At 48.1% G+C, this 14,696-nt stretch overlaps 1 protein-coding gene across 2 annotated transcripts in view; it reads right to left on the reverse strand.

Annotated features, from left to right (window-relative positions):
* Positions 1 to 14,696, reverse strand: part of VPS13A (vacuolar protein sorting 13 homolog A) — a 2,196,319-nt gene that overhangs the window by 1,538,586 nt on the left and 643,037 nt on the right. For both annotated transcript variants that reach the window (XM_078675860.1, XM_078675861.1), the window contains exons 28-29: positions 4,706 to 4,765; positions 4,445 to 4,607 (exon numbers count right to left, since the gene is read on the reverse strand). In XM_078675860.1, the coding sequence (XP_078531986.1) occupies positions 4,445 to 4,607; positions 4,706 to 4,765 (223 nt within the window). The remainder of the gene's footprint in view (positions 1 to 4,444; positions 4,608 to 4,705; positions 4,766 to 14,696) is intronic.

Genomic DNA, 14,696 nt, shown 5'->3' on the forward strand with positions numbered 1-14,696 from the left:
CCATAGGTGGCACCCTGCTCCGTGGCCATAGAGGGAAGAGAGCTGAATCTAGTGCCGGGCAAAGTGTCCAGACCACTGGCCTCCCCTAGCTCGTCTGTCCAGTCCTGGCTCAACTGGAACTGCTGTGCCAGAGGGTCCTTAGACCCCTCCCAGTCCTCCCCTTCATCCGTGTCCTGGTAAACAGGCTGGAATCACGGACCCGGGTCGTAGGTGAAGTCCTCACCCATCGACGCCGGAGTCGGCGCCAAGCGGCGCCGTTTCGACGCCGGACTTGGACCGGGGCTGAAGCTGGGGCCCACGTCGTCCGAGGACGGCACCGGGAGCGACACCATGGGGGTCGGCAGGTCAACTGGATTCGGCCGGGATCCAGGGACGGATCCCGCGGGGGCCGGCGTGGTCGGGACCGAAGTCGACGACGGCTTGGGGGCGGAGCACCCGACTTGGGGCCCGCCTAGGCCCAAGTTGGGTCTGCGGGGCCCGAAGGCGCGCCGGCAGGCCTCAACGGAGGGAAGTGAGTCCTCATGACAATGAGGACATCACGAATCTCCTCCGGCGTCGCTCGCAGGCCAGGGACCGGAGGGTATGGGCCTTGAGGTGGCGCCTGTGGCTCCGACGGAGCCGCGCGGGCGGTGTCGCACGAAACCTCAGCCGCGTTGTGCAAGCAGCGAGGGGAGTCTGAAGAGCGATGTCGCCTCTTCGACTTCTTCTTTTAGTGCCTCGACTTACTGGAGGACTTGGAGCCCGACGAGTGCTGGTGATGACTTGACGAGTGACGACTGCGGCTCCGCAACCGGTCCCTCGACCTCCTCCTCAACCGGGACCTCGAGCCGACTGACGGATCTCAAGTAGGTTGCGGGACCGCTCCCGTCTAGCTTTCGAAGTCAAGGCCCGGCAGTCGGGGCACGACTTGTCGTCGTGGTCGGCCCGAGGGAGTAGAGACACCGATGGTGGGGGTCGGTCACCGACATCAGGCGGTAACAGACGTCGCACGGCTTGAAGTCAGGCATCTCTACGGCACCAGGAGTCGAAGTCAACTCGAGAAAGAGATCCAAAATAGATCAAAAAGTTAGTTAAAAAATGACTAAGAGTACTTCTCTTCCCGGATCTGCGCTAGCTGGCGCGGAAAAAAGAAGAACTGACGTCAGCGCCCAAGGGCAGTGTCTAAGTACTCCAACGACATCATCCCGGCGATCACGACGCAGACGACGGACGTGGAGCCGCCCGCAGACGACGCCTACCGACGCGCATGGTTACTGCTGACGAAAACTTTCCGGATCCAGCCTGACGCCTGGGGATATTCTAAGGTAAGGAATCTAACATTAACAAGTTTCTTTCAGATATGGAAAGGTAGTGTTCTCCACCACATGTTTAAATCAGGCTCACGGACAAATCCGGCAAACTAAAGACTAATTGCCTTGATCGATGTTGAAGCAAAACTCTACGCCACTAACCTTCTGTTAGACCTGGAAGCATGGGCACTGGTCGAAGAAAATTATCCCAGCTACACCAACTGGGTTCTGGTCAGGCATGAGCACAACCACTAACCTTCTGGCTCTCACTCTTATGATCGGAAAAGCCTTCCATAAGGCGTAAAATTCATACATCTGTTTTGTCAATTTAAAATCAGCATTCAACACAGTCCCGAGATTCCTTTTATGGGCAAAAATGGCCAGATGGGGAGTGCCTCCACACCTTCTCGAAGCTATCATCAATTTATACTCCAATAGTTGGGTACAAATTAAAATAGGGAAGGGCGACAAAATGACTAGGAAGATCCCCATATCAATTGATCTCAAACAGGCGTGCCTTTTTAATATTTAAACAGCAGACCTGGACACCCTGCTATCTGAAGTCTCGAGCAATTCATAAAACTCGCACACAGACCAGTGCGCTGCCTACAATATGCTGACGACATTGTTTTATGAAGCCAGACTTCCATCGGCTTCCAGCGTCAAATATCTACCCTACATAGCATAACAGAATCTTTAGGCCTGAAGCTAAACTACAGTAAAACCCAAGTCATCTGCTTCTTGCCAAAAAACAGACAGCAAAATTTCAAATTCAAATGTAAAGTTGCTGGCAATAAGACCGAACATATGAACACTTACAAATACTTAGGGGTGGTACTGGGCTCTAGATTAAACTTCTAAAATTATCTAGCCCAACGAAGGGCATCAGCAAACAAACAGTTTTTTGCCCTAAAGCCAATAAATAACAAAATGAGGAGCTTGTCTCAAACATATTCACTGCATATTATTAGAGCCAACTTTTTACCATCATTGACCTATGGCTCAGAACTTCAGAAGGGCAAAAACGCAACAATTCTCAATACAGTCTGTCCTGTTCAAAAGCATCTACCGTATAACACGACATATCTGCCAAGCCCAAGTGCGCTTGGAATTCAGGCTCCAGCACCAGCTCCCGGTGAGAATGGCCTTCCTGCTTAAACTGTGCTGGAAATTGAGAGTCGCCACGCCTGAGTCCTTGGATGCCTTATGTTGGTCTGAAATGGAAAGCCAACAAAAGACCAAAAACAGCTGGTCAACTGTGCTCTGCCAAGCTTTGTCATCCCTTAACTCACAAGAGGCTTGGGAGCTAAACATTAGCTATGCAGCATTTAAAAAAGTTGCCAACCAAGCTGCCAAACTAAAATTGTGGTTGATGGATAAAGTGGAACTGGCAGGCAAAAAACACAGCTTTTCAGTCTTACAATCTTACAGCAGTTGGTGGCCCCAACCATACCTCATGTGCCATATTCCGAAAACCATCCAGCATTTCTACCTAAAAACATGAATGGGAGCCTTATTTATAAAAGATCAGGTGCCGCAATGGGAACAAAGATGGCCGAACCTTCTCTGCCGTCTTTGTGGTCAATTTCAAGAAAGTGTACTACATTTTTTGTGCATCTGCTCAGCCGTAAACGTTTTAAGGCGTAAACTACTTTGCCCTGCCTTTCGGGCACTCAATATAAGATCATGCCGATCTGCAGTGCTGACAGCGAATAAATCCAGCTCTCCTGCATGGCCGCAAAGTTCCTTCTACAAGTGGACAATCTACTAACATCAGTTCGGTCACCTCAGAAAAACAACGGTAGTTGTGAGGCAGGGAACCTCGAAGTAAAGATCTTGCCAGTCGCTAGCTGAAATGTGCGCCATCACTTTACTATCGCTAAATAAAAAACACGTTTACAGGTGAATAATCTACAATCATCAGCCCGGACACCCGAGAAAAACAATGGCAGCTGTGAGGCAGGCAACCTCGAAGTAAAGATCTAGCCAACCACTAGCTGAACTGTGTGCCAACCCTTCACTATTGTTAAACAAAAAACCCTAGTCGTCTAATCCCACGGCTGTACCTACGCAAAAAAAAAACACTAGATGGGCCATTGGTTTTATTTTACAATGTAATGAAATTTTAACTATGAACCACTTTTAACTGATAATACTTTTTTGGGAGGAACAACCTTTACAACGCAACTTTTGAAACGCACTACCATTACAACAAAACTTTTACAACGCTACATCAATTACAATGCATGTAATGACCAACGCAACCATTACAACGCATGACACACCAACGCACACCACTACAACGCATATCATTACAACGCAGTCATTACAACGCATACCATTAGAACGCATAACATTACCATCCAACACTTACCCTACTGTTGCACCCCCTGGAGTTAGAATAGTAATTTTTACCCCTACACTATCCAACACTTACCCTACTGTTGCACCCCCTGGAGTTAGAATAGTAATTTTTACCCCTACACTATCCAATACTTACCAGACATGCAATGTAATGTTATGCGTTGTAATGGTATGCGTTGTAATGGTATGCGTTGTAAAGGTATTATGCGTTGTAATGGAATGTGTTGTAAATGTAGTTTTTAAAATTTCGTTGTAATGGCATGCGTTGTAATTGAATACGTTGTAATGGATGTTGCGTTGTAAAAAATGCGCTGTAAAGGTATGCGTTGTAAAAGTGTGCGTTGTAACGTCAGACATCCCTTTTTTTAACAAGATGCTTTATTCAAAATGCAATGATTTTAAATAATCTACAAATAAATATTTACTTACTCGTGCATTTCAAGATGCCATAAACATGAAGAACCTCTAGATGTTCTGCTTGAACTCAAGCCCCATACCCTGGTATTTTAATAATGCAGGAAATAATACTCCAATGTGCATCAAAGCTGGCTAGCTTTAATAACTTCAGGTAAGCTCTACACTCTGTTGCTCTTAAGTATATCTTCACTCTTAGTTCTCAGCATAAAGGTAAGTTGTGAAGCTGACTTCCTCTAGAAAAATACACATTCATCTGATTTATTGCGAACTGAACCAAAAACTTTAACTTTTAAATACATCAAATGTACAGGCACCAATAGAAACAGTGAAAAGTATTCAAAGCCGAAATCATATTTCATACACATGGAACATACTTATTATTTTCTTATGAACTTCTTCTTTTTTCTCTTCTTCAACTTCCTGCACCTCTTCTGGTGCTGCTTTATTCTCAGATTGAGGAACAAGATTATTTAAAAAGTTCATGGTGCACAAAAGTGCTTCAGTATGCAAATGGACATCCAGCGAGGAGAAGTTGACCTACAAATATAGGTAATAAAACAACAGGAACAGTTGTATAATGGTTTTAACAAACATTTTTAAAGGTGGGCTGTTCGGAAAAACATATCAAATCATACCTTAATTAGCTGCTCAACATTTTTGTAAGTTGTCTTAAACTCTGGTCCATTCAGGTCAGCCTGCCCATTAAAAACAACAAAAATGATGATACCATTAGTCACATCCGTCTAATGCTATACAGTCTTGCAAGTAGGAGCATTTAGGACACCCTGAAAATGGACTTACTCATGCCAATGCTTGGAGTCAATCTTTTATAATTTTCAGAGTGGTAAACTACTCACAAAAGATGTATTAATAGATGCACACTTTACAAATATGTAGGTGTTCGGCACCTTTAGCAGCTGCCCGTCTTGGAAAGATATGCACACAAGGAACACTCCTCAATAAAGCAGAATTTTCTGTGTGAAATTTAATTTACAAAAGCTCTGAGCAGTATCTTTCTCTAGTTCTTCCCCAGTCCAGAAAGACATCTGCTTTTCATCTAGTGCCCTGAAGAAGTCCTGCACTAGGACGAAACGCGTTGGCTGTACTGTGTGTGCTCTTTTTGAAAATGGAATGAAGGGAGAAAAAAACGGAGGAATTCTTCTAGTGTTTCTATTGGATATGGACTTCCCAGTAGTTCCTATTTTGATCTATTGTTAATATGTGGTGCACCGTTGCTTTTGTGTTTAAATTTGCTAATTCCTGAGGGAATCGGCATTGTAACGGTGGGTGCTAGTCGGTGTGCACACGGATCCTTGTAAGCATAGAAGGGATAATAACTTTGAGAGCGATAATAGGTTAGGTGCTAGTTGTCAGAAGGATCCACTGTTAGCCTAAAACCTCTTTATCACATTTTGAAGCTTCTTTGGGTGACTTAGTTGTGCAAACAACTTTTGAAATTGGACTCCTATAGGCACTGATTCACAAAACTGACAGAAACATAGTCCTTGAGGCTAACTCCTATAGTTGGAATACATTTTTAAGATTTCATAAAGTATTTCTGGAACCCTGCCTATCAATACATTTTTGTTGATGCATATGATTACTTATCCATAACGACTTCTGGATATTGAAATGTAGCAAGTATTCTTTTCCACAAGCAGAAATGTAACAGAAAAGCTGATTTGCAGTTAGGGTCTGTTATCTTAGCCCCCACTGATGAAAAATGTCCTTGTGAGAAAAAAAACATTTAGCTACACACCCATCAATTTTGAAATTTGTGGTATTCGCTTTCCTTCTGCACTATGAAGGAAAATGTTACTTACCCAGTAAGCATCTGTTTGTGGCATGTAGTGCTGTAGATTCACTTGTTGTGCATACTCCTGCCATCTACTCTTGGACCCGGAAGAGTGCAAGTTGTTTTTGTTTGAGGAAGCCTTCTTGAGTCGAAAGGTACTCCACCTACTGCTGGTAATGCACATGGGATATAGTGATATGGTGATACAGGAGAGAGATGATCAAGCTGAGAAAAGAATAATGGACATCTGCAACAACAAAAGGCTTCCGGGTAGGATGGTGGACTCATGTGAATCTGCAGCACTACATGCCACGATCAGATGCTTATAAGGTAAGTAACATTTTGCATTCGAGGCATGTTTGGCTGTAAATACACAAGATGTGCACAGACTGTAAAGAAGTTCTCCCCTAAACAGTGGCTAGTCTGGATTTTGCAAAAATCGATTGGATTGAAAAAGTGTAAGGAGTACAGCCTGGGCAAAATTAGCTTGTTGGCATGCCAATATTTCCATATAATGTTTGGTAATGAAATGAAAGGAATCTTATAATGCGCAACTAAGCCCGAGGGCATCAAGGCGCCTAACAACAAAACCATGAAAACAAATATAAAGTAACTACGGGTACGCCCTAGCGAACAGCCAAGTTTTCAAGGCTTTTCGAAAAAGTAGAGCCGAGGGCCTAGATTTAATTTCGCAAGGAAGAGTATTCCATAACTTAGGGGCGATTGAAGAAAAAGCCCTGCCACCCCACTTATTCCTGCGGAAACGAGGTACCACAAGCAAGTTCTTTGAGGAGGAGCGTAAGTCTCTACCCGATACGTATGGTAGCAAAAGCTTCTTAACACCCCCAGCACCCTTACCAGAGAGGGCACTATAAGTGAGGCAGAGAGTTTTGAATGTAATCCTCGATTCAATAGGAAGCCGGTGTAAGGCCTTCTTGGCTGCTGTCGCTGACGCTAATCTGGGAGCGTCCAGAACAAATTTGTGGCCGCATTTTGGGCAGTCTGAAGATGCTGTAACAAGCTCTTATTCATGCCGATGTATAAAGCGTTACAGTAATCAAGTCGCGAAGCGACAAGGGCTACCACCACTTGCTTCCGCGCCTGAGGGAGACAGATAATGTTTTATTTTTCGGAGTATTTTAATAATACTGCAAAGTCATGGAGAGAGCGGGGTCAATCAGCACTCCCAGGTTCCGCGCCGACTCCGTAGTCGTAGGACAGGCTCCCAGAGAGGGGGGCCACCAATCAGGCGACCAGATGTTCTAGTTAAGGCCAAACACCAAGATCTCAGTCTTCTCGCCGTTCAGCTTAAGTGAATTGTGAATCATCCACAAGGAAACTGCTTCCATGCAGTTCCTAAAGCTGAACGGCGACAAGTTACCCAAATGGGAAAGGGACACCAAGATCTGTGTGTCGTCAGCATAAGAGACTACCTCCATCCCGAAAGATCTAACAAGTCTGGCAAGCGGGGTCACGTAGATGTTAAACAGGGTCGGACTTAATGCCGACCCCTGTGGGACCCCGCATTGCACCGGTAGGGATGGAGAGGTGTGTAGTGTGGACCAGGTAGCTGCTTTGCAGGTGACAACTATAAAAATGTTCCCTTGGAAGGCCACAAAGGCCCCCTTTCTACAGACAGAGTGGGCTCTGGGGGGATAAGGAAAGTTCTCTAACTGTTTGCATTAGCACATCTGAAAACATTAAAGAATTCACCTAGCTATGCCTGAATGGGAAAGACCCACCCTTGTACGGCTTTGAGAAGGCAACAAAAAGTTGTTCAGCCTTGCAAAAGGGTTGCGTTCTATCCACATAATACATATGGGCTTGCTTTACATCCAGAGTACAAAGAGCCCTTTCTGCGATGGAATTGGTTTGGGGACAGAAATCTGGTAGCTCTATGGATTGCTTAAGGTGGAAGAGAGAAACCACCTTAGGAAGGAACTTATGGTTAGTGTGGACTTGAAAGAAAGGTTCTTTCAATGTTAAAGCTTGTGGCTCACTGACACGCCTGAAAGAGGTGACAGCGACAAGGAAGGCCACCTTACAGGAGAGGAATTGAAGGGGCAAGAATGGAGGGGCTCAAAGGGAGGGCACATGAGTCTAGTGAGAACGATGTTTAGATTCAATACAGGAACCACGGGGACCCTTGGAGGAACGACTCTTCTCAGATCTTCCATAAAAGCTTTGATAACAGGGATCCTAAAGAGGAATATGTGTTCTCTATTTTGAAGGTAGACAGCCACTGCAGCTAAGTGGAGCCAAATGGAAGTGTAGGCTACTCCACAGGTCTGTAAGGGTTGAAGGTAGCAGACAATGTCCTGGATGCCTGCTGCCAACGGGTCACTGTGTTGCGATAAGAAGTAGTGGACAACTTGTTTTCACTTTGCCGCATAGTAGGCATGGGTATTGGGCCTGCATGCTCCCTTCAGAATGTTCATGCATTCAAAAGGAAGGTTTAGGGTTCAAGGTGCCTGATCTCTCCATGGCTCTGAATGAGAAAATCAAGCCTGTTTGGGAGCCTCTCATGTAGAATCACAGAGAGTTCTAGAATGATGGTGAACCAGGGAAGGGTAGCGCAAGTGGGAGCCACCAGGATAAGGGTCAGAGACATCTAACATAGCTTCCAAACCAAGAATGGAAGACGTGGGAGAGGCGAAAAAGCTTAGGCTAATGTCTCTGACCAGTTAATCCATAGTACATTGCACATGGACTGTGGTGTGGGTACCTGGTGATGAAGCATGGGCATTTCACATTTTCGGCAGTGGGGAAGAGGTCTATGTTGGGAACCTCCCTCGCCCCCCCCCCCCATCCCCACACCCCACTCCCCACCCCCCACCCTTTTCTGGAAGAACTGGAGGAGGACTCACAGGTGGAGTTACCACTTGTTGACTTGTTGCTGCATCCTGCCGAGGTCTGTAGTCATTCCCCATTCCTGGAAGGTACTCCACCAGCAGATGAACTCTGTGGCGGAGCGCCCACCGCCAAATGGTCTCAGCTAACAGTAGAGTTCAATGAGTGCTGCCTTGATTTTGTAGATAGTACATGGCGGTAATTCTATCTGTAAAAATGAGAACTACCATGCCCAAAATGTGACAATGGAAGGCTTTCAGTGCTAGATAGATGGCCACCCGTTCTAGGTCATTGATATGGCGACCCTGGTTACAGGGTAGCAGCTGACCTTGGACAATGAGGTCCTGTAAATGACCCCCGCCAATCAGGGAATCATCTGTTCTAATGGTGATCTGCGGAATTGGTCGAGAAAGGACTGGCACTGCAATAGGTTGTTGGTGTTACTCTACTGCAGAGAGCAACAAGTGGGACTGCAGACCAACACTAGATCTTCCGAATGATCTTCAGCTTTGACTATTGCTAAGCTTTGTCGCAACAGCCACATATGTAACCTGGCATGGAGGAATATAACAATGCAGAAGGCCACAATTCTGAGGAGGTGCATGACTGTTCTGACTGTGACCTAGTGATCAGGCTGAAAAAGAGAAAGCAATGAGCTGGGATAGGCACTGTTGACAGGGCCGGACTGGGGACCGAAACCGGCCCTGGCACACTACTTGCCCCCCCCCCCCTCCCCTCATGGGGGAGGACGGGTGCGCAACAGCCGGTTTCAGAAGATTTTGTTACAGGGGGCCGATATTGCCAGCCCCTGGTAACAAAAACGGTCCCCATCCTGGCGACCCACCAGGGAAATGCTGGGTGCCTGCTACGGCCAGTCCGGCCCTGGCTGTTGACCACTGACTTTTAGACCGCCCCAGACAGGGTTGAATCGGAAAGGCTTGGAAGTGGGATTGGGTACGTTGATGGTAAACCAAAGGTCGTGGCCTGAGTATGTGCGAGACACTGCTGGGGATCTGTGCTCTTGATCAGCCATATGTTCAGGAACGGGAATATGTAGGTGCCATTGCCACGCAGGTGCGCAGTTACCACTGCTAAACACTTTGTAAACACTCTGGGTGCGATGGTGACACCGAGCGGCAGCACTTTGAACTGATGTTTGCTGCTTACCACAAACTGGAGGTAGCGACAGTAAGCCGGGTGAATTGGAATGTGGAAGTATGCGTCTTTGAGGTCGAGGGCAGTCATGAAGTTGCCTTGTTGCAGCACTTGTATGACATCCTGTAGAGTGACCATGTGGAAATGTTCTGCGAGAATGAGCTGTTGCAGGAGCCCTGTGTATTGGCCCTTTTGCAGGAGGTATGGTCTACCAAGGGAATGGGGGGTTTTGGGGGGAGGGATCGTCTTTTATGCAGACCAGGTCTGACAGAGAGGCCTTATATGTTTTGTCTACCCTAGGAGTGACCACCTAGATTTTAAAAGGTTCCTTGAAAATATCAGAAGCTGGTTTGAGCATCCCCTTCAGCATTGTGATGTACTGCATAGAACACTAAGTAGACAAAAGGGTTTCCATCCTCCTGAATGGCATACTTATTCATTTACACCTTGTGGAAAGAGGCCACCCTGCTGAGGACCTTGTGATAGGTAGTGGTGGTAGGGCGGCATTTGAAGGCTGAGATCTGTATTCCTGGGAGGATCTAAATCATAATCATCCCACAGATCATCCTGTAGGTGCAGGTCATAGGGGGTCCCCTGGACCCGGAGTATGAAGACCCTGAGGATGAAGTGGAGGGGGGTTAGCAGGTATAGGTGGGGGGAGGATGAGAGAAGAGGAGGAGAGGTGGACGAGAAAGTAGTGGAGGGCTGGTTGCATTTTCGTAACTCCTCTTGCTCTTTGCCTGTGGTGGCAGGTCGAGGGCATCCTCAAAGCTGAGTTTGTGTTTTGGAGCCAGCCTTGGTTGGTGCGGTGCCCTGGCAAGGATGCGTCCAGTGTGTGGCTGGGTCAGGATATGATGCTGAAGGCTCTGAAGTTTTTCCTGCAGCCACTGAAGAACAGGTACAACAGAGCCAGTAGAGGAGGCAGGTTCCGATGTGGAGAGCTTTGGTGCTGGTGTGTGTGTTAAGGCGAATGAGACTTTGATGCCGAAGGCCTGGGCTCCAAAAGGTGTTTCAAAAAAGCTGTTAGTGCAGAGAGGGCCAAAGCTGGGCATGGTGTCCGAAGTGTGTACTCAGTGCTGACCTTGACAGAGAGGCAGTGGTGGACAGGAGGTTTGTTAGCAGGCTTCAAGGCTGGACTACAGACCCCTTGGAAGGGGGTGATCAGAGTGCAATCAGTGCCAGGCAAGTAGGAGAGGTGGGTCATGTCCGAGCGCCATCAGTGCCAGGCAAGCAGGGGAGGTGGGTCAATACTCATGGCCTGCTGGGCAGGAGACAAGTCCTCTGTTTCTGGGTCGGAACCCCAGTTGAGTTCTAGCGAGAAGGTGTCTTTGTCAGTGGCTGACTGTCCCAGCTAAACCTCGAGGTCCTGGGCATCAAAGTTGTCCGGTGTTATGTGTCCACTCCTCCGCAACATTTCGAGATGTCGAAGTCGACAGTATGGAAGGGTTTTCTTCAAACAGAAGGAGCAGCAGGAATTGCAGGAAGACTCGTCGTGCTCCCGGGAGAGGAAGAGGTTGCAGACCAGGTGCAGATCAGTCCAAGGGTATTTAGCAAAACACGGAGTGCAATAGAGGAACGGCGTCCATTCCATCACTACATAGACCTGTTTGGTGTGTAGAAAAGATGGGAAATCCATGAAGAACAAGTTACTTACCTTCGGTAACGAGATATCTCTAAGAAACATAGGTTAGTTATAGATTCCTTACCTTAGAATTACCCCCAGGTGTCAGACTGGATCCAAATTTTTTTTTCATCAGCAGTACTTCTGCGTGTCGGAAGGTGGCGGTGGTCGGCTCTGCGTCGGTCGTTGGAATGACGCAGTAGCTACTTAGACGCTGCCCTCGCGCGCTACTTTCAGTTCTGTACATGACTTTCCCCGCCAGAAACACAAAGCCATGTAAGACACTGACCACTGATGCACAAAACTAGGGCCCTGAAAGCATAACCTTAACCCTAGACATCATTTCGCAGAACGGGGAGGATGGGTGGGGCGGTAAGGAATCTATAACTAACCTATGTTTCTTACAGATATATCGTTACCGAAGGTAAGTAACTTGTTCATCTGAAAGAAACATGTTAGTCATAGATTTCTTACCTTAGAATAGTGACCCGAGTAATACCAACCCCGGAGGTGGGTCTGCGAACCAAGATCACACCAGAAAGTCCTGGAGAACAGAACGGCCAAAGAAGCCGTCTTTCTGGACTTGGTTGTCAAGGCAGTAGTGTTTCGTAAAGGTGTGCAACGATGCCCACGTAGCTGCCTGACAGATGTCATTCAGAGGAACTCCTCGCCCTAAAACAGTAGTGGCTGCCATCGCCCTGGTGGAAGGGGCAGGCAGCCCCACTGGAGGCTCCTTATTTACCACAGAATAACAGACTTTGATACACAAAACGACCCATCTGGAGATTGTCCGCCTGCGTACGGCCTGACCTTTTTTAGCGCCCACGTAGCCAACAAAGAGCTGGTCATCCACCCGGAACGGTATGGTGCGGTCCAGATAAAAAGACAGCGCATGGTTTGGGTCCAGATGGTGGAGCCTCTCTTCCTCTTTCGAAGGATGCGGCGGTGGAAAGAAGGTGGGCAAAGTGATGGTCTGCCCAATGTGAAAGGCAGTAACAACTTTGAAAAGGAAGGATGGACGAGTCCTGAGGACAGACTTTGATGACAGACATTGATGAAAACGCCTGGAGCTCACTCACTCATCTGGCAGATGTGATGGCCACCAGGAATGCAGTTTTGAGAGTTAAAAGCCTCAAAAGACAGTTGTGAAGCGGCTCAAAGGGAGAGCACATTAAATAAGTTAAAACCAGGTTCAAGTCCACTGAGGCATAACAAAGGGAATAGGAGGAAAGAGATGAGTTATGCCTTTCAAGAAACGATTTACAATCGGTTGACTTGAAAAGGGAAGGCTGGTCAGGCAGCCGAAGAAAAGGAGACATGACTGAAAGATAGCCCTTGATTGTGCCTAGTGCAGAGCCCTGCTGGGCCACTGAAAAGAAGTAACAAAAGAACCTCAGAAACAGGGGCAGAAAGGGGATCCACAGCCTTTGCTGTGCACCATGCCACAATTTTGTTACACCGGCAGGCGTATACCGTCTTAGTGGAGGGACGCCTGGCTGCCAAAATTATATCCCAAACTTCGGGAGGCAAGAAAAAATTACGTCAACTGCCGCCGCTCAATCTCCACTCAAGGCATTTGAGGCTGGACAGGTTCGGGTGGAGGACCGTTTCCTGTTGCTGCGACAGAAGATCCTCCCGAAGAGGCAATCGGATCGGAGTATCGATGGCCATGTTGAGCAGCTCGGGATACCAGACTCTTCGTGCCCAGTCCGGAGCCACAAGAATGACTTGGGCCCGGTCACGCCTGATCTTCTTCAGCAACATGGCAGAAGGGGTATAGGCGGAAAGGCGTACAACAGACCACAACTCCACTTCTGACGAACAGGGTCGCCTAGCGAGTGCCGCCTTGGAAATTCCAACGTGCAGAATTGCTGACATTGTGCAGTCTCTTCGGTGGCAAACAGATCTAACGAAGGCTCTCCCCATTGCTTAAAGAGACCTTGCACCACCTCCGAGTGAAGACGCCATTCGGGAACCATCATGCACCTGCGGCTGAGTTTGTCCGCCTTGGCGTTCAGGGAGCCTGCCAGGCGTTGAGCTACCAGGTATATGCCCTGATGTTCCAGCCATGTCCAGAGGCACAGGGCCTCCTGACATAGGGTCCACGAACCCACCCGCCCTGTTTGTTGCAGTACCACATGGTGGTCGTGTTGTACGTTAACACCTGCACTACTCTTCCCCGGACAGGGGGAAGGAATGCCTTCAGTGCAAGACGAATCGCCCTTCGCTCCAGAAGGTAGATGTGGAGCCCGGACTCAGCTGGAGGCCAGAGGTCCCTGATCTCCGCCTCTCCCATGTGGCCGCCCTATCTCAGAAGGGATGCGTCCATCACGACAGTGCAAATGCAGGAGGTCGGCTGTAGTCTGGAGAAGGGAGACAACAGTCTGGGGAGAACCCGCCTTCAACAGCCAGTCGTCAAGATAGGGGAAGACTGGAACCCCGGATCTGCGCAGATGAGCTGCGATCACTGCCATCACTGTTGTGAACACCCGATGGACGCTGGTAAGGCCAAAGGGGAGCACGGTAAACTGAAAGTGCTCATGGCCTACCGTGAACCGCAGGTAAGGCCGGTGGGCCGGCAGTACGGGGATGTGAAAGTAAGCATCCTACAATTCCAACGCTACCAACCAGTCTCCCAGGTCGAGGGCAGACAAGACCTGAGAGAGTGTCAACATCTTGACCTTCTCCTTCCGGAGGAAGCAGTTGACGTTCCTGAGATCCAAGATAGGACGCAGGCTCTTGTCTTTCTTGGGCACGAGAAAGTAGTGGCAGTAACAACCACAACCTACTTCTGGGACAGGAACGTGCTCGATGTCTCCCTTGGCCAAGAGAGCCGTGACTTCCTGTTGAAGAAGGCCCAGATGATCCTCCGACAGACGGTGGTATTGAGGTGGCATAGCTGGAGGGGTAGCCTCGAAAGGGAGGGAGTAGCCCCTTTGGACTATTTGCAAAGCCCACCTGTCTGACGTAATTGTGCACCAGTGGGGGAGGTGATGGCGAATCCTGGTGCCCACTGGTGTTTGATGGGTCTGAAATGTCAGACTAGGAAGGTTTGAAGGCTGCTGCAGAGTTGGTTAGTGGACTGGCCCCTTGACTAGGTGCTCAAAAGAACGTCGATAAGGGCCTCATTAAAAGGAAGCAGAGGCTCCGAAGAGCTTGCAGCCAGCTGATGCACCTCTGTCACGAGTTTAGTCCTGACTGCCAC

This window comes from Lissotriton helveticus, chromosome 2_1, assembly GCF_964261635.1.
Source record: "Lissotriton helveticus chromosome 2_1, aLisHel1.1, whole genome shotgun sequence".
Lineage (NCBI taxonomy): Eukaryota > Metazoa > Chordata > Amphibia > Caudata > Salamandridae > Lissotriton > Lissotriton helveticus.